Genomic DNA, 20,611 nt, shown 5'->3' on the forward strand with positions numbered 1-20,611 from the left:
TTCATATTACCTTATTTCACACAGTGGACATTCTAGAGCATGCCTGTTTGCTAAACTTCACTGTGGCCTTTACTGTTACATAATTAAATTACCTGCAAGTTTCAAACAAAGATTACATCATATTTTGAGAACAACTTGTTTCACAGAAAAACTAAAAGCAGATTTGAAATAAGCATATTGAAATACATAAACTGGGTAAGTTTCATTAATATCTATCAAGAAATGAGAAAAATAGTTCTAAGAGGGGTGTCCCCCCTTAAAGCTAAATTTTGATCAGAGATTCCTGAACGTGGTTCCTGGAAACCTGAAGGCTCCTCAGATAAGTAGATTTCTTGGGTTTTCTGAGCAGCCAAGTCATAGCTGGCTTTAAATGTAAGTAGGTGCACCCTTTGTGCTGATACTTGAATTGGTTTCATTTTCATTTAATGAAACTTTCAAAACCATTTAGTGAAATAAGCGTGACTTCCTTAAGCGATTGTGCACCTCTACTCAACTGCGTGTACATGGAGGGTGGAATTGGCGAATACATAGAACTCTTCAGCCTGTTTTGGAAGCCGTTGAGATTCCCTGCGGCGAAAAATATTTGGGAATCCTAGTTGACATCTTGAACATTGTGGGAATCGCTTATGCCAGGCTTAGGTTAAAATGATCTGACAAAGCAAGAAGGTGGTATTTGTAGAACCATTTGTAGTTAAAAACAGTGACAGTCTAATAAGCTACTCCTGCTGTATCTGCTTCTTGGTGCAGTCAGCATAGTTCTGCCTTTTCTGCTTGCACATGATTACATATAATGACACATGAAACTTACAGCAGACCAAATAATGCATAGTGCAATACGGTGGTTACATTATTAGCTTCCTATTTCATTTACCATCACTGACTGTTTTGCAAAAATTTCTTGTCTGGCATAACAATTCAGTGCAGACTGATAAAAAGTGTAATATCATCTTACAAAGAAGGGCTGGTAGGTCTTTGTACGAAAAAAGTGGGAATTAGCATTTTATATACTATTATATTGATCACTTATGCAAAAAAATTGCATACTAGCTAGTCATAAAAAAAACTGTTTCCTGCTGGCTTAGTTGCTCTGAAATCTTGCATGGAGAATGCATTTTGAAATTTTATTTATCATATTTATTAATAATTGCATGTGATTTGGCCCTAGAAACATAGACCCACCTAAAATGGACTGGAGTCACAATCTGCTATATGTTTAATACAGAGGTAAATACTGACACCGTACACATGTATGAGCAAAATAGACTGAAAAGTGTAATTCCTGTGTAAAATATCTGTCCAATAATACCCATCAAATAGGTTCTTATCCAATGGGAGATGTTGGCAATGTCACACTTCACAACTCTTCAGGTGTTGTGTTTTTTCTGGGAGTGACGCACCCACTAGGAGGGAGCAGTTTCAGCGGCCCAGACAAAGTGAAAACAGCAACTTACGAATAAAAAATGAGAAAGAGAGAGAGATGGAAGAGTGATGAAATGACCTTGGTTTCCTGCTGATAGTGGTGAACGAGTTCCGTGGAGGAGTAGCAGCATCCACCCTATTAACTTGACTCCCTGTAGCGGACACGGCGAGAAAGTGATAAAAAAAACTTTTACAAAGTTACAACAGATGGCAGAACCACCCTCACGAATGCTTGAAAAAAGAATTGCAAGTGTAGGGGTGCTCGCATGCAGAGAAGCCTCCACTCCTTTCGCAAGTTGAGTGCGCGGTGTGAGCACCGATCTGATACGCACCCCCCCTCCCTTCCCTTCCCTTCCCTTCCCTCCCCTCAGGAGGGAGGGGTTGGCATGTTTGTGTCACAATCCATGGCCTCCAACTTACAAACTCAGCGGAGAGGTGATAATGCAAGCTTTTAGAAATTTACTACAGATTAGGATGAACACCTAGCTTTGTGTCCCACTCATTTCTGAATGCAGAGTGGAGAACGTACAGGTATGTAAATGACACTCGGAGGGTTAAAGGGAGTGTGCTGTTTTCATTCAATGTCAAAGAACGCACTCAGCTTCACAGTGAGCATATATTATTAGTGGTTGGTTGATAGTATCATGAAAAGCTAACTCATTTCAGCAGCAAAAAACAGTTTTCTTGTATTAAACAACATTGCAGGCAAAAAAATAATCTGGCTGCACTCTTTCGCTTTCTGAGCTTCACTGCCAGCCTACGATGATGGCAGCTATAGACCCCAATAAGCCCAGTAGGTGAGCATGCCAGTGCGCCGTTTTGGGCACTTATTTGTGTGTTGTTGGTCTTTTCTATTTCTGTTTGGAAGGCAGTGGTCCATTTTCGTATTGATATACATTTCCTTTTTCTTCCATCTGTGTGGTTCTTCCATTCTTCCAGTTCCGTCAAATCTGTGCACTTGTCACATGCTGCTGTGAAAGATTTTTGTTTACCTAGCCACACTAAAAGAGGTTGCAGAGATCCGTATCATTTTGGAGAAGTTCATCCATTTTGTGATGTTCTTGATAGTTTCTTCTCTTTGAGGGGGTTGGTGCGGGGGGGGGGGTGATAATTAGACCTTAGAATAATTGGATTGTTACTTATTTTTCCCAGTTTCTTGAAGTTGGAAATAAAGATGTTGTAGTACTTCTCTCCGTTGTCCTGCTGCTGCATAGACTTCAGGAAGCTGGTTTCCCTTTATTACAGTTAGCTTGCACAAAATATTTAGTGATATTAAGACCTGTTTAGCCCTTTCTTTTTTTTTTTTTCTGTTGCTTCCAAAGCACTTGCATGCATACAGGTATGCAGTTGTTGATCGTTGCAGTCAAGGTCTGTGGACATGGAAATATTGGATTCTAAGTGGAGTAAGACCTGCCATTGTGTCCCCTATAATTGGGTTAGCTCACACTAGTGGCCACCCTGCCCTATGGTAATGTGGTAAAAACATAATGTGATGTGAACTGCAGTGGGGTGTATCCATAATAAGAAAAGAATCACACGCTGACTTAAGGGGTAATTATTGTGCTGGTAAATAATATTCCAGCTAGCAAGGGACACGAATTACCTCATACAGATTATGAGCATTATTAAAGGATTGGAATGTGTTTGATTCACTGACTAAAGGTATGGGGGTTTGTCTAGCTTGAGACAGGTATGGTGTTGGGCACTGAGCGGGACATGCTCCTGAATCTACATGTGTTCAGCTCTCGAGGATAAAAAGCTGCTGCTACCCTAACCGGTATGTGGCATTTATGGTGTGCCACCAGTGCCCCCTTGTGATAAAAATTGTAAATGCATGCCAGCTAAAGTGCGTTATTGCTTAGTGGTTGTGCAGGGAAGTCAAACATCAAGAGGTGCAAGAGTAGCATGTTGCAAAGTGAAGCTGTTCTAATGCTGCACTCATGGTAGGGCATGGACTCCAGACATTGAATTAAGGCTCCTTTTTGTGCACTTTTGTTCTTTGCTAAGTTCCCTACTGTATTGAACATTTAATTTAATCCAAGAGCTGCTTTATTGCATTCATGGATGTCAGCAGGTTCATGCAGGACAAAATTCTGCAAGCTTGTATACAAGTTCATTACAAATTTAATGTAGGAGTACTATGGATCTCATAGTACAGAGAAATAGTTTATTTGAATATTCCCAAAATCAAGGTGGTCACATCTCGCCAAGCTCTTCACTAAATTTGGTTCTAACCACAATTTATATTCAACATTGCTTGTATAGACTCATGCTTTGACTTGAAAGTTTTTAATATTGTATTCTGAATACTGAATTCACTTGAACTGCTGGCAGATCAGATGACAGTTAAACCTCATAGTAATGAACTTGAAGGGAAGCCAGAATTCATTTCTGGCTTACTGTAGTGTCAAGTGCACTGTCCATTTGTAAACATGCAAAAGGTGACAGTTTCCATAATGCCTTCCCGTTGCAAAGCTTCTGCGAAGAGCATTTCACAGGGTAGTCACCAGCCGGGGTCAGCACTCTGGAGCTTCACCCCAATTCAAGACATCCTGGGGAGGGATGTCACTTGTGAAGCGTGCTATCTATGAAATGGCAGTAACGTGACAACACGATGAGATGGGGCTGAATCGCAGCCGTGCAGTCGCAACGATCAGCCAGCAATGCAGCAGTTGTGGCTGCAGCACATGGAGGAAAACGAAAGTTTGCTACAGCTAGCCTAAGCTGTGGAGCCACCGTTTCCACCGTCCTGTGGAGATGCCGAGTCATGTGACAACCATAAGCGATAACTACGACAGACAGCCACACGGCTCGGACCATGACTGCTCGTGCACTGGCTCCTGATGGGGTGAGGGCACGCTGGTGCCCCTAGCGACGACAGAAGAGAGTCTATCTCTGGGTGTGTTGGCAACTGCAAGCAGGTTTGGTGTGTGTTGCACTGTTATCAGTATCGACTTGCTACTGCAGTCTTTGCATTGAAAGCACTGGTGGTGTTTCCTTGCGATGTGCAGTGAGCTGTCTACGAGAGACCCCTTCAGCCTTGTACGAGATGATAAGGTACTCTCTTACCGAGATTTGAAATAAGCCAATACATTGCTAGGTGCAGTGCATGAGATGTAATGGAAGCCGAGTTGGGGATTTTGTGCGACTGTGTCCTAAGCAGAACTGCCACTTAAGTGGGTACGCCTTAATGATGTTTTACTATTTATGAATAGTATCGTGAGATTTGAGCAAAAAATGCAGTCTAAAATGTCCAGTCCAGTCTTTGAGTAGAAGTAAATAAGGAAGAAGTTGCAAGCAAGGATGCAACGTTCAGATAACCCGAATTTTGGTACACTTTCCATTTCATACATTTATAGGAAAATTGTCAACATTTTGCTCTGTTTGTCTCAGTGATTGTTACGTCTAATTGTCCTTATTTTTGGGGTTGTGAGCTATACTCATATAAACTTCACTACAGAAAAGCTTGTTGTAGTTAATGCTGTTTTACTGAATGCGTGAGAATGCTGTTCAAAGCGCCTGTCAGACCAGACTACACCGCAGCAGCCATTGCACAGTCATTTGTGAAACTTGTGTGCAGGGGTGATGGTTCACTTTGGCGAGGATCAGTGCATCATGTGTACTATGTGTCACATGATGTTTGCAGTGTTCTATGGTATGTTGCTATAGTAAGTAGCATCGTGAGTGGGGAGCTTGATGTTTTATCAGACAGTGTGTGTAAGGAGTGGGAGTTTTTGAACTTGGCACAAGATGAGTGCTGAATGGTGTTGCACATTGTTCGAAAGCTGATGTGGCATATGCGCCTCTCAAAACAATTAGATAATTCTGCATAGCAAGAAAAATGGTTTCTTCTTGATCTGCTATGTCATTAATGTGCCACCTGTAGTTCTGTGATATAATGTGGTCCAGAGAGTCGGTGCTGTTGTCGAGGAAGGAGGTGCAGTACAGCTATTGCTGTTGCGTCACATTGAGTGAAGGCAAGGGACCTGGAAGTTTTCTTGACTTATTTTATTTCCTCATGTTTGTCTTAATTACACTCACAAATACAAATGCGTCACACATGAGCTAACCCAGCACATATCTTGTTAAGCCTTGCCTATTTTACTGCGGGCCTTTTTCTTCAGTGCTGCTATTTCTGTATCAACAGTATGTGTCCTCACGTAGTTCTAGTGTATGTCTTATACCCCTGTCACACGGGCACTTGTAAGGCCTTAGAAATTAAGGTCCTTTGCCCCAAAGGCGCGTGACGCGCATCTACACGGCAAAGCGTCGAGACCTTTGCGATAAAGTTCCGTAGCAATAAAGGCGGCCGTCAGCGGCCTTAAAGTTGCTTAAAGGAGCAATCCAGACGGCAGCGCCAGCTAGCGAGCTCAAAGAATAAAAATTGACGCAATTTTTAGTTTTGAAACCGTAAAAAACTATCTAATTTATCTTATTCAATGGTTAATTTTGCATTACAGTGCACTTAACCGTAGAGGAGGCTATGACTAAAGACATCCACACTGCTAAGAAAAGACTTGAACGCTTTTCAGCAGCCGCATCGACACACACGTGCTTGCGCATCTCGCTTTGCTGTTTTTTCTTCGTTTGCTCTTTGTTGTGTGCGTGTTTTGAGTTTGCTTGTGTGCACAAAGACACAAGCAACAAAGCGCGCTTCTCGAACACAACGAGGAGCCGAACGGAAAAGTGCGCCTACCGTGGTCGGACCGAGAACGATGAAAAAAAAAGAAACTTTGTTTCAAAATATCCGTTTCTCACCGTCAGAACGCTCGTTTATTATCGTGATAGCTACTTTTTCCAACATAAACGAATGCACTCTTAGCTGAAGTGCTACCGTCTGCTTTAATTTCATAATGTTACTAGCGCCGCTTCACACTCAGCGGTGACTTTTGGCATTCACGGAGGCCGCGTTCTAGCTCCTTTGGATTTGCTGTGTAGCAGCGTCGCTGCTCCTTTTCGGTTTTCCTCCTTTAGCGCAATAAGACAACTTTACGGCAAAGGCCGAGAAGAAGTCCCGTGTGACAGGGGTATTAGTGTGTTTACAAGTTCAAAAATAAACAAGCATTGTCTGAGGTGGACATTGAATCATGCTATTTGTTTTGGCATCATGAACAGTCATGAACACAAGATCAGTGCATTTGTGCTTTTCATCATCTATGCTTGGAAGTGTTTGTGGTGCCAAATCAAATAGTTTTCAGTTTGTCAAGGAGTGTTCTTCCATCACTTCCCCATATTCATTCCCAGTTTGAGAGACTTCCTTTGGAATTTATGGTGTTATTCGTTGTTGGCAAGCATGTCGTTACTGAAAATTCTCATATTTGCATGCTGGTGAATGAATGCGGCGGACTGGGAAGTGATGCTTTCATTCAGATCAGAGGGCATTGGGGAGATTGGAGGTGGTACAGCCACTGCTGTTACGTCAGACCAAGGGACAAGGCATAAAGCATAGGAGTTTTTAGTGGGAAGTTTTGTACTCTTGAGCTTTCATGAAAGGTCTTATTATGGCCCATGAAGCTTAGTGTACTACATAGAGCAATAAATAAAATTCACTGTAGTATCAAGGTTCAAACAAAGGATAAGTAGTTTTATGTTAATGCATGCCTAATCAGGTTTCTTTCATTTAACTGGTCAGTATGACCAAGGAACCAAACTAATCTCATGACTCAGGCACAAAATTTATGGTGAAAATAATTCATTCTATCTGTGGCCACTGGCCATTTAATTGATGCAAAATAAAGGGGACTCTTTGTTTTATTATTTTGCACTGCAGTGTTGCTGTCGCATGCCTCTTATACATGCTGAGGCTGTGTTGTGCTGTTTGTAGAGATTGATCACGCCAACTTTCTGCAGCAAAGCAACTCCCAACTTAGTTTTCCTTTCAAGGCTAAAAGTTCTGCAGAATGGCTGTCTAAAATGGGTATTCACAAAACACCCCTTTGACACTGGATAAATTAGAAGCATCCTTTCTCATTGCAAAGAAAGTGGAGCTCATAAGCATTACATAAAGTGTGTGAATGACTGCAGATTGAACTCAAAGAAGATGGAATGTAATCAGTGGTAATTTTAAACCACACTCAACTTCGATACTGCTCAGCACACTTGGGCATTTTGAGCTGAGATTTAGAATCCTGAGCGTGATCAGATGTTGCTGTCAACACTGTCAAGCTTATTGAGCAAGTAGGTGTCAAACTAAAGTAAGAAAATAATCCGAAAAATTAAGATTCAAAAGTTCATTTATTCTAACAAATAATGTCTCTTAGTGATTATCATTTCATTTTTTGGAAGAAGTATTGCGCAAGTGTTTCAGTTGCAGATGAGCAGAGCACTCATGCCCATTTCAGACCGTTCAGTTTCATCAACAGAAATGTTAGCCAGCTTACTGCTTTGGATGGATCTAGCAACGCCTGGTTGGGTAGGAGGTCTGTGCATTGGTGTCTAGCTTCGATCACACTTCAGGAGTTAAATACAGTTTCAGTTTTGTAAAAATTCAAATTTCCGATATGACAAAGACATTTAAGTTATGCTTTCTTAAGTTGAATGTTTTATATATTTTTGATAGGATTGCAGTAACCAATTATTTATATGACTGGCTGTAATCTGCACTTGTACAAGACAGATGTCTTGGCTTTTTTTTTTCTTTTTGCTCATGCATAGGATGCCTATGTAACGTGCATAAGATGCATAATTATATCACTTAAGCACACTTCCTTTCAAGAAACCTTGGGATCAACCTCTAGAGATCAACAAAATATTAGTGAAAAAGGGGACGTCTCGGGGAAAAGCATGTGTGCGTTAGCAGGTGTTCGAAAACACTTGAGCAAAAAGGGGCACCTTGTGTGGCTGGTACCAGGCCAGAAAACAACCTTGTTTCTCTGGTGTCCAATGCCTTTTAACTGCACCCTTCCTCCATTGCACAGCATGCTGTTGCCCCCAAACCTAACCTCCTGCAAGCCAAGTGTCATAATGCGATCATGCTTTAGTAAGCCTGTTTCATAGCAGTAGTTCTGGTTTCCTTTCACCCCAAAATGGCGTAGGTATAAGAGGGTAGGTATTTTTTTTTAAGTAGAAAAAAAAGTGTTTCCTGATACTATTTACTACAAATTTGTAATTATAGGTATGACTTCTTATTTCATCTACTCTTGTCTGGCATTTTTGTTGTTTAATGCCGTAGTTTTTGCAAAACTGGGAAGATTAAAAAAAATAGTGATAGTAGAATAGTATAGCTTCAGAGTCATTATCTTTATAAAACTTTATAAAACCTGCTATCAATGCTAAGTTTGTTATATTATCAGAATGAGTCTAATATGTCTCAATTCAAAATTTTTTCTGAGGCATAGCTTATATAAGTGCGTTTTATTGTTAGCTTTTAAGTCACAACCATTTAGGTGCTGTACAACACATTGCTACAGTACATGCAGCTGTGTTGTGGAACGTTGCATATGCACTTAGAATGGTGGATACAAGGAGTATGGAAGCCTAGCACAGTGCAGTACATTTCTTGGAGCAATGTATGGCAGATAGTAAGTTAGGGATGACACCATTCAGCAGTGGACAAGTGGCGGCTGCTTTTTTTTTGCATCTCCGATTAAATGAAACTATTTTCTCTGCACTTGAAAACTCTAGCGTAGGTTTTGTATCCTTTTTTTTCTTCTCATATGCGTCAGTGCCAATGCTTTTTGTAACGTTATTGTTTTTCCCCTATTTGGGCACGAAAGGACTTTATATGCGGTAAGCCAGTGGCATCATTTGTGGCTTACAATAAGTGGCACTCCGGCAGGGTGTGGTGTCATTGATGGTTAGTCCCCGTATTCTTGCTACACTCGCTGCCCTCGCTGGTCCCACAGTGCAGCCACCATCGCCAGAAGAGTGTGAGGCTTGGGCCTTTGCCCTGGCCGTGCAGCTGCATGGGGGTGGTAGTGGGGCAGTGCGACGACGTCCAGCAGGTGGGGCTGGGTGGGGAGGTGCACCCTCGGCTGGCAGTGGGGGGTGGGGAGGGGGGGTTGGGGCGGGCAGGGTTGACGGCGGCCCCTGTTTGGCCCGCAGGTATCGCTTCGCCGAGATCTGCTACCGTAGGGAGAACCCCTCCCCCAACGGCGCCAAGGTTCCAACGGCCACCCTGGAAAAAGTGGTGCTGTTCTTCCCCGACGTGTGGCGCTGCATGCCCACCCGACAGGAGTGGGCCGACCTGGAGCTGCGCCTGCGCAACGCAGACGACACAGCTGCTGACGACTCGGCAACGGCAGGCGACACAGCTGCTCCTTCCAAGGCACTCGGCCCTCTTCCTTGCTTCTACCACGCCTCTCTTCTCCGATCGCTCTCTCTCTTGTTGGCACAGCATAGCCATTGGGGTGCCCCGGGCTGTTCTTTTTCTTGATATTTTGTAACTGCATTGGGCCTCCACTGCATGGGCCCTGTTGGGCCTCCACTGCATGAGCCATGAATCGCCCAGGACGTGCCACTGCTGCTCCAGCCACATCGAAAGGAACGACCGACTTCATTTGCTTGGGAAAACAGCTTGCACGTTTTGTTGTTTGCCCTCTCTCTTTCTCTCTCATCGTGTTTTAGTACAGGTTCGCACTTGGAGATACTGGTCAACATATTTATGCCAGTTCTTATATGGTGGCGTCACCCGTTTTTGTTTTATTTTCTTAGTTATTTTTTTAGACATCATAAAGGTGGCATTGGGAGCCATCCCTTGTTTTCAGATGTCAACGTTCATCGCAAGATCTGCATTGGAAAAAAGGGGGCATCATGGGGGCGGGGGGAAGTGGGGTAGACTAAGTGTTCTCTAGATAGTGAATTGCTGTTAGAACTTATAGGCACCGAACTGCGCAATGCTTGAGCATACCTTTAAAGTGTAACAAGCACACAATGAGGCCTCTGTTAGTGTTGAGTCAACTATGAAAACTTTTGTGACACCAAGTTCAACGGCATGTGACGGTAAGTTCACACACACAAACACACGCATATATATATATATATATATATATATATATATATATATTATATGTGTGTGTGCGGGGGGAGGGGAGGATTTGTTTCACACCAAATAGTGAAGTTTAAAATCTTGGACCTAAATTTTCATCTTTTGGTGTGTCATATTCCTTGTCTGAGCAATTTTAAAACTACAGGTGTGCTTTAACTACTTTACTGCTTTGTTTATTATCAGTATTATACTGTCTATAAGCATAAGCAGTATACCGTGATAAAGTTATAGAAGCTACCGTTTAATATTTTGGTGGAAGTGTAGTCTTTTTACCATGTATTGCTATTGCTAAACACATTGTTTTTTAAGCTGATATAGTTCCTTGTGTTGTCATTAGTGCATTGGAGCTGACTGATGTTCAGCCCACATGCATAGTAAGGAGGGTGAAATACATGAATAGACACTTGCAAACTTATCAGATCTAGGGTGCAGGAGGTAACGAATGCCTGTTCTTCAGCTTTATAGCATTGAAGGCTGCTGTTAAGTGCTGGTTTCAGTAAAGAGTCCCCAGCTAACAGACTGATAGCTTCAGTTAAGAGATTCAGGATGTCTTCAGTATTTTACTGGTGCACAAGATTTTACATTTAAATTTCTTTATGGTATCGTCCTGGTTTTGAAGCGGTAAAATTTTGACCAATGAACCTGAGGTATGGAGAGTTGGTAATGAACTTATTTCTAACCAGGCATTGCTTTCTAATATCGAACTTCTGAGAAATGAAATTTTTACTTTTGGTACGCCCTAACAGCATGGTAGAAACATAAGGAAAAACATTTCAAACATTTAACTTTTTGCTTAAGAATTCTTTACGTAGCTGCAGAACTAATGGCCTGTGGCCTTATCACTCATTTTAGTCAAGTGTCTTGGCGGGAGTTGCATGTTATAATGTTTTCCAAGCTTATTAACTTTCTTAAAATGTGGCACAGCCTCGAGCCTCTTTCATTGTACTGTCATAATGTTACGAAGTAAGCTTGATTAAGATCATTTCGCAGATACCTACTAGCTGCTAAGTAGGATCAAATGTTTGAACCAATGTTACCACCTGCCAGTACGTTGATATAAGTGGCTCACAGGTTCCAAGTAGTCTACCTGTGTGTTTACACAGCTTGGCAGAGTGTGCTTATATTTCTAGTGGCTAATTGATACTTGCCTTTTGCTCCGTTTCGAATGCTGCTGTCTGAACAAAACACAGGAAGAAGAGAGTGCTGCAGAGGAGAGGGGCATAAAGGAACCGACACACTATGCTGATTTGGACCCCAAAACCATGAAGGTAAGTCACAGTAGTAAACTGTGTTGGCTTTGCTTTTAAATCTATACTCTAAACAGTTCATACACTTCGTGATTTTTGTTTTAAGTCTACGGTAGCAAAGTACTTTGATGCAGGCGAGTATTTTGATGCAGGCGAAATGCAGAAATGCCCATGTGCTATGCGATGTCAGCACACGTTAAAGAACCCTAAGTGGTCTAAATTAATCCAGAGCAGTCCTCTATGGCATCCCTCACAGCCCATATGCCGCTTTGGTTCGCTTTTTTTTTTATGTATCAGTCAGGTTTCACTGGATTATGAGGAACTCTAACACAGATCGCTTGGTTGAATTTTGCTGGGTGGAGGTTTCTTAAAGAAGTAAACACATCAAAATTTTCATAGTGTATTTGTGCTTTCGAATGATGCTTAAGACATAACAGTCGAACCTCATTATAACGAAGTAGCATTGGGACCGTAAATTAGTTCGTTATACCCAATATTTGTTGTAACAGTATGCATAAATATCAGCTCTGATAAATCCGCAATTTGGCTTGCGCAAATATTCTTAATACTAAAATGCATTATTCTGGGCTTCGAACCCACTATAAACGAGGTAATCCTTACCTGTCTCCTTGTGGTTTGTAGCATTTAAAACAAAATAGAGCGTTGTATGGGAAAGTCGAATTACAAAAGAACAAAGTTCGGCAAAACAGGTCTGCGTTCATTTATTTGAAGAAGGATGTGATCTTCGTCTAGTGGCTTTTCACAGCACTGAGCAGAATAAAGTTTTTCACAGTGTCCATGCACAAGAGGTCCTTTTCTACCTCAGCAGTTTTGGTCGTCGGTAGTTTTTCCAAATAGCCTTTCAGCCTCCTGGCCATGTCCGCAGCGTCTGCACTGCTTATTGGTGGTTCATCACGTTCGCTGTCACCTTCGCTATCGTTGCTGCTGTTATCCTCTGGGACCACGACACGATCCACAATTTCTTGATCCGTCAGCTCAGGCGCCACGGCCAAGTTCTCATTGGCCGAAACGAATTCGTCAAATGCGATGCCTGGGAGTGCCAGTCGATCCCAAGTTTTGTCCAGCTCTACCAGCTTTTCATCAGGCTGAACTTCGTCTTCGACGGCAGGCAAAACAAAACCGGCATCCGCGAAACAGTTCCTTATTGTTGACTGCCTCACTTCATTCCAAGATCCATACAACATTTCAAGCGTCGTCTTGATGTTGATGGTTGTTGATCTGCGTCGATCGATATCGAAAACCATTTGCATCACCAAACGCTTCCAGTAATTGCACTTGAGCAAACGGATAATGCCCTTGTCCAACGGTTGCAAAGCAGAAGTTGCGTTTCGTGGCAGAAACACCAAACGAACTGCCTTCAGCACGATTGAGACTTTGTGCACCAAACAGTTGTCCAAGAGCAACAGGACCTTCCTGTGCTTCCTCTCCATGTCCTGGTCGAAATCTTTGAGCCAGTCTTTGAAAAGCTTGGACGTCATCCAGGCCTTTTTGTTAGACAAGTACACAACCTGCAAATTACGGACTCCTTTCAAGCACCTGGGACGGGCATGCAGACTTGCCGATTACGGTGAGTAGTCTTTTGTCCGAGCCATCCATGTTCACGGCAACGACAACCGTCACCCGGTCTTTGTTCTTTTTTCCTCCATGGCAGGTTTCATTCTTTACTGCCAGTGACCGCTCTGGCAACAACTTGAAAAACACGCTGGTTTCGTCAACGTTGTACACGTTGCGCTCGTCGTATTCCTGGAGCAAAGGCTGAAAGTTCTCTAGCCACATTTCACATGTCTCCACGTCGACAGCAGCCCCTTCGCCAGACAATGTGTGGCATGCGATCTCGTGTCTGTCTTTAAAACGTAGCAGCCAACCGCTGCTTGCACGGAAATCGTCATGCCGTAATGCGCAGGCCAGGCTGACGGCCTTCGTTTGAAGAAGTGCTCCCAATACTGGCAAGTTTCATGCCCTCAAGTCTTTAAACCATGAAAGCAAAGCCGCTTCCACGTCCGGGTGATGGCAAGGCCCGACTCGCTTACGGTCAGCTTTTATAGCGTCCTCGGTGTTGCCCTCATCTTCTTTCTTGCGGCTAAAATGGTGGATGAGGTACTTGGGGGAACGGTGAACTCTGCTGCAACATCCTTTTTCTTGTGGCCACTGTCCACAGCTCTTAATATCTGCAGTTTTGTCTCAAGCGAGGCTGCCTTCCGCTTCGTTGCCATTTCGACCCGGCGCTGCACTGCGATATCGCAGATGCCGAGGGTGCCGCAGAGCAGGCTCTCTAGGCAATGCCGGCTCGCCACCGCCGCCTCACTGTTGCCAGTGTTGCTGCGCTTGCCTTAACTGCTGGACAAGTGGCGCCGCCCTTCGGCCCTTTATCGTCACATGAACTTTCAGAGTTTTTGCGCTCTGTTCATAGGTTACGCGACCAGTCAAACTTGCAATTTGTGTGTCAGGCCGCCAAACTTTCTGCAACCTTTTCAAACGATAAAAAAAAAGTGTGCTTGTGAATTGGCTTCCAATATTTATTTTGCTTTTTTATGCTACCTTTAGTGTTTTGAGCCTTGCGTAAATTTAATATTCCTTTGTTACAGCCGATATCGCGGTGGATCTCGCGTTTTCGGTTTCGTTATAAAAGAATGAATGTCGTAAAAATGAAGCATGACCAACCAAAGTTCGAATTTAGTTTGCTATAACCGATAATTCGCTATATCAGTGTTCGTTATAACGAGATTCAACTGTAGTAATTATGAGTCAAGTGAATTTCGCCTAAGCTCGGTACCTTATTATTGTATCCTTCCATGTAGTTTCGGTTTCAGCAGTCGAAAGATGATTGCAACATCATATGTGAGCATCAGATCACTTGAGGGGTACAAAAACTGCAGTAAGATAGAGCGTTGTTCACTTGCTGCCACTCCGGTTTCTGGAGCAGTTTAGCTATAAGAGTTTGAATGGAGTAATATGACTAAAGCCGCAGTTATATTGCAGTTTTTGTATGCCTCATGTGATCTCATATTTGTGACGTCACAACCATCATCTGAAACTGAAATTACAGTGTACAAAAAGTTAATTGCAAATCATTTATTGAGTGCTGACAAATCCCGTGTGGTGATCCGTGTTACTAATGTCGGGCACGTCATTCCGGAGCAAAAACACACCCCGAAAAATTTCATGCCTCCAGTTCTTCAACTTGTAGTGTTTTTAAGATGAAATGCAGATATTAGCTTCACCAAAAAGGGGAAAGCAATGGAGTAATAAAATTAGAAACTTGTACCCCTGCCACACGGCAAATTTAATGTCATTCCCATTTAATGACATTAGCACCTAATGCCATTAATCGGCTGCTACACGGGAACATTTAATGTCATTACGTTGGAACGACATTCGCCAGCGAATGATATTGGGGAACTCATTCGCATTTGATCTCGAACCGAATGTGTACTCTGGACACCAGACACGCAGCAGAAACACGCGACATGAAAAAATAGCATGTACACTGCCAAAGTTAAAAATTGTTTTTATTTAGTTCTGCTAAAGAATTATTTATTTTGGTGTGAACCTCTTGACACTAGAACCTGTCGTGGATAGCTGTTACTCTCGGTCCCAGCAGCAGCCAACGGTAGCGGCCGACTGTGATGCAGGGCCTTTCCCGCGACCGTTACTCATTTTGGGTTGCGTGTTTCTTGCTGGTTGGCGTTCCATTTTCGTTTAGCTCGCAAGTACTTAAAGACGTAACTGAGCACTTCACTTCACCTCCGCGCGCCGTCGCGTCAGCCATTTTGTTTGTTTACGTTTATCGGATTTGTGGTTGACTTTGTACTTGGCTTGGTTTTTATGGCTAAAATACTGGAGAATTGCCGGAAATAATGTTTTTAGCTTATATTATTGTACCGAAATGTTCTCCCCCACTTCTGAAACACTACATAACAATTTCAAACATCTTTTATGTGCCCTGATGTCTTTCAATTGTACTATTTCTTTTTTCACTGATCGTCACTGCCATCATTTTCTAGTGACATTATTTTTTTACCGTGTAGCACCGAAGGAGACCAAATGACATTCGATGCAATGAAGGACATTCAGTTGGAATGACATTAAATTGCCGTGTGGCAGGTGTATTAATCTGTAAAGACAAAAAATAACAACATGAACATGTTGGATATGTGCAAAATGCGTGATCTGAGGTGATAAAGAAAGAAAAAAAAAGGTATGGCAAAAGGGAAGCATAACAGAGTGTACTGAGGGGCAAGTCTGTCAGACATATTATGAACAAAAACGTAGCATATGGACGGGACGAAGATGGGTGAAGACAGGACGGTTGCTACCGCCCTGTCTTCACCCTTCTTCGTTCCGTCCATATGCTACGTTTTTGTTTATAATATAAAAAAAAGGGAAGTATAAGGCCATTCAGCAATGCCTTCTCTCTTTTAGAGAATTGATTAGCCCCTGGCACATGCTTTAACCTGTTATCAGGAATAACTCCTGTTACAAAGATGGCACGTTGAGTGAGAACAGTTACTGGGAGCATTTCTTGTAAGTTGCAGTCACTTTTCTTGTGGTTTTTGTGGTGCCTCAAACCGTTGGTGAAACTGTCATTATAATCGAGCGCCATATTGCATTGTTATGCACATATTTCTTTGCCTAACTTCTTGTTCAGAAGAACACTTTGGGGCAGTGTGGCTTCCGTGAATAAAGTGCTCCTCACCAGCCTGTTTATGTTGTGTCATCCAGAATTTCACTGCATTCTCATCAACGGGTCCACTAGGCCCACACTCTCTTTAAGGTACGGGGCGTCAGGGGCACACATAGTCTGGGTCCCACTTTGGTCAGAAAAATTTGATGGGTTATGCTGCTTTCATCTGAGGGCCACAACCTGCAAAAACCTCGGGGAAAAAAGTGTGGCCCTCACACAGCTGTATATGGTTTATTGTTCATGTTCAGGAGTGCTTGTTTGTTAAGAAAGGAGCATGCATGGCATGTTTTATTGCACATCTGTTTACTAATATTATAATTGTACTTATTCATTTAGTGCCTCTTTCACTGATCACTGGTTGCAAGGCGTGGTATGTGCTCCTCCTGGGCATTTCGTCTGTTCTGAGACACTGCGTTGATTGCCAGAATCTTTCACCGCTTAGTGTTGACGTGTACACAAATTCCTACTGCTGTGCTTTCTTGGAGTGTAATGCCAGCTTGAAGTTGAGCAAAATAAGTTTGAAAACAACTCGTGAATTTCTCTCTTCTTAATTTCTCTATGTGGCCGCTTGGTGGTTCAGTGGTTGTGGTGCTGTGCTGCCGACCCGAAATGCGCGGTTTTGATCCGACTGTGGCGCCCACATTTCTATGGAGGCGAAGTGCTAGAGGCCTGTGTACTGTGCAATGTCAGTGCATCACAGACAGATTACACAGGTCCCAGGTAGTCTACATTATCCGGAGCCCTCCACTACAGTTTCCCTGATAACCTTACCTTGGCACTTTAAACTCTATAAACCAACCAAACCAAGCAACAATTTTCCCGTTGTGTGTGTGTGCGTGTCCGTGTGCGTGCGTGCATGCACGTGTGTGTACTGTACATGTGTATGTGTGGCGCACGTGTTATGCCTTTTTATGTGTAATAAAAGCTGCTTCTAGTGGGGGTTCTAAGGGATTTGATTTATATATGCAAAAGATTCTAAGGTGTATTTGCCACTTATTTTGATCATTGTGTTTGCTAACAAACAGTTTCTTCTTACTTAATACCTGCATTACGCAGCTGCAGTGTAGTTGTTGGCATGTGCACATTAAATAACAAACATGTTTAGTTGGGATGTAGAGACAAATTGCCCGGTGTCTCGAGTCTGTGCACTGTATTCGAGGATGTAGTATAGCAAGTGTGTGTTGCAGGTAGGTGAACTGCGTGTGGAGCTGGAGGCACGTGGCTTGTCCACCAAGGGCCTAAAGTCACAGTTAGTGGCTCGGCTCAGCAAGGCTCTGAAAGCAGAGGCAGAAATGGCTGAAGGCAACGAGGAAGACCAGGAAGAGGAGGAAGTTGAGGAGGCTGAAGAGGACGAGGATGGTGAGGAGCCTGTTGAAGAGGCAGTGCTGGATGAGGTCAAGGAAGAGGTCACTGATGAAATCAAGGATGAGGATGATGCTGACCGGCAAGAAGAGGAGAAAGATGCTGATGTATGCCATGTTTAAACTTTTGTGTGTTTTTGCCCAAGTGTAGTCTTTAAGCATGCAACAGTGAGAGTGCCACCTTTCAATAGCAGGATGTCGAGCCAGTGACAGTCGTGTTATTAGTGGGGTCTTTTTTCACCCATTAAAGTTCATACAACTTCATTGGGATCTGAATGAATGTTCGAATTATTAGGCACTTCATATCAAGGAAGTTAGTGTTTCAAATAAGTGCACAGTCTTATTATTCTAGATAAGCAACTTTATGAATGTGTCGGATGGAAATGTAGGTTGTTCCTTTCATTGAGTTTACACATTCCTAGTAGTTAGGGTTTCTTTGTAACAGCGTTTTTAAATAGCTAATATCGGTTTGTGTTGTCTTGAAATTCTTTGTATCTGTGCATCAATGTATCTGTCGAAGCATTTACGTAGTAGAAAGCTTTTTGTATAGAAACCATTCTTTTGTTCAGGTGATTAGCTCCTGTGTTATTGAAGCTATGTTTGGCATTCTGGGTAAAGGTGTTCGTTTTGTAGCAGATTTTTTTTGTGTGTGTGCAGATGACAGACAAGATAGTTGATACAGTGGATGTGATTAAGAAAGAAACTATAGAAGGACCGAAGGATGAGGCATTGGCCAAAGCAACAGTTCCAGAAAAAGTGGGTACCCCGCTGCGGCTTGAAGATCTGCCCAGTGAGCCAAGCATTCTGGTATATCCATCACGTACAGCCAAGGGGGGCCGTTTTGACTGCTCAGTCATGTCTTTGTCCCTGCTGCTTGACTACCGTCAAGAAGACAACAAGGAGCATTCCTTTGAGGTGAGTTAAGCTAGTTGAGTACTATTTTGTTAAACTTTGCAATGTCATTGACGTACTGCTTTGTTTTAGCATTTTCTGCTAGCCCCTGTGTCCAAAATGTGTGCTGGGACACAAAGCTGGCATGCTTGGGGTGGTGCCACCATCTGTTTAATCTTTCTAGAAGCTGAGATTATCATTTCGCATTGAGTTTGCCTGTTGAAAGTGATTGAGTGACTGTGTGAGGGGGTGTGGTCATTTGGCACTAGTTTTGCGCGCATCATCTGAAATGAGTAGTTTTCTCAAAGTGCGGACAGCACTATGTTTGCAATTCTCAGTTCAAGCATTCTCTAATGTGGGTCTGCCATGTGGTGTAATTTTGCAGAAGGCATTTTTTTTTTTTTTTCATTCTCTCGCTGTGTCTGTTATGTGGTGCGAAGTTTCGGAAGCATGCGCCCATTTCTCTCCATGGCCTCGCTCTCTACTATCCTCGGCAAGTGAGGTAGTTGCGTCTCGCTTCCATCTTTCTCTGTCGTCTTTCCCGTTCATCTTTTCTTCAAAAGTTCGTTCATCTTTCCTTCAAAAGTTCTCAGTTTTCGTTGTCCTGGTGCTGAAAGTGTTCCCTCCTTGCGCTTGAATGTGGACTTGGGCAGCGGCTCTTCCGATTCCGAATGCCAACAGTAAAAGAAAAGACACTCGTGTTAAATGCGCTGAGTGTGACAAAGAATTGTGCCTGGTTCCACGTCCCAAGCTCTACCGCACTGTCCAGACGTACTGAACCACACTGTCCAAAAGTACTGAGAGCAGTGGTCTTTTTGCAGTGTTCCTCGTTTAATTAGCAATTTTTTATTAGCGATCCCTGGCGGGCATTAAAATGTACATTTGCTGTTACTTGTGTTGTCTGCTGTGAGGTGTATAACTAGAAATAAACCGTGCTGCTGGTTCCCTGATATTCTAGGAAAGAAAATCACACTGGGAGTGCATCACTCCTGGAAAAACCTGCCACTGAAAGGGTTAATGATAGAGAAGACCTAGGTGCTATGCAGGCATTACAGAAGGGAGCAGATAAACGAAAGAAAAAAGGAAAGTGGCCCTGCATGTGTCACAGTCTACTCTTCCAATCAGATACCTTTACCTATATTTTGTCCCTTGGACTTCACCATGTGTGATTGACAAAATGGCTGACAAGGCAACTTCAACTATCGAAGAAGTTGTGAAAGCACTTGCTGACATATCAGCATAGTTTGAAGTCAAATAGAGAGCTGAACAAGGCCACTTTACAAAGCAATTTTTGCTGACCTTGAGCCAGTGCAGAAATGCATAGAATGCATTAGTACAAATTTTGAACAATATAAGGCAGAAATAGTAGAAAATAAGAAAGGAGCTCAGAAACGTAAAAGCTGGAAACATAGAAATGAAGTGGGGAAAACAACTGCCTTTGAAAAGAACTAGAGGAGATAAAGAAGGGAGTAATTGACTTATAGTAGTATAGCAGCAGAGACAAGCGGGAAGTCAAAGTAACTTTAATCCAGCATGTAAACCTAGTCTCACTCTGAATGTTACTTCATTGAAGTAGCTCATCGATTGCCACTGAAAAACAGTGTGCAATCACATTTCGTGATAAAATTTTCATCCCATACAGCTGGAGACAAAAGTACTGAATGTAACCAATAAACAAAGACTATATACATCTGAGCCGGGCTTGAAAGATAGTTCTCCAATTTATAAGCGTTTGCATCCCCCAAATGGGGTGGAACATTTTGAAGGCAAAAAAAAAGGTTGGAAGTTTGCTTGGGTCACAGAAGGTAAAATTCTGCTGGAAGAGAAACAGAATTTGTGCGTGACATAATACCGTTTGTTTTGGCTAACACTTTTAAAAATTTCTAAAAATAGACAGTTCAGAATAGAAAGACAATCTTTTCACGAACAAACTGTTGGCCGCAGTAGACATCAGTGACTATAAAATTCATCATAATTGGTTGACTAATTTGTAAAATTCACT

General features: G+C 42.6%; 1 protein-coding gene across 2 annotated transcripts in view; it reads left to right on the top strand.

Annotated features, from left to right (window-relative positions):
* The window catches only part of LOC144114887 (cell division cycle and apoptosis regulator protein 1-like), a 145,576-nt gene that overhangs the window by 75,980 nt on the left and 48,985 nt on the right, over positions 1–20,611 (top strand). For both annotated transcript variants that reach the window (XM_077648894.1, XM_077648895.1), the window contains 4 exons: positions 9,463–9,685; positions 11,596–11,673; positions 17,545–17,826; positions 18,376–18,633. In XM_077648894.1, coding sequence (XP_077505020.1) covers positions 9,463–9,685; positions 11,596–11,673; positions 17,545–17,826; positions 18,376–18,633 — 841 coding nt within the window. The remainder of the gene's footprint in view (positions 1–9,462; positions 9,686–11,595; positions 11,674–17,544; positions 17,827–18,375; positions 18,634–20,611) is intronic.

This window comes from Amblyomma americanum, chromosome 1 (genome assembly GCF_052857255.1).
Source record: "Amblyomma americanum isolate KBUSLIRL-KWMA chromosome 1, ASM5285725v1, whole genome shotgun sequence".
Lineage (NCBI taxonomy): Eukaryota > Metazoa > Arthropoda > Arachnida > Ixodida > Ixodidae > Amblyomma > Amblyomma americanum.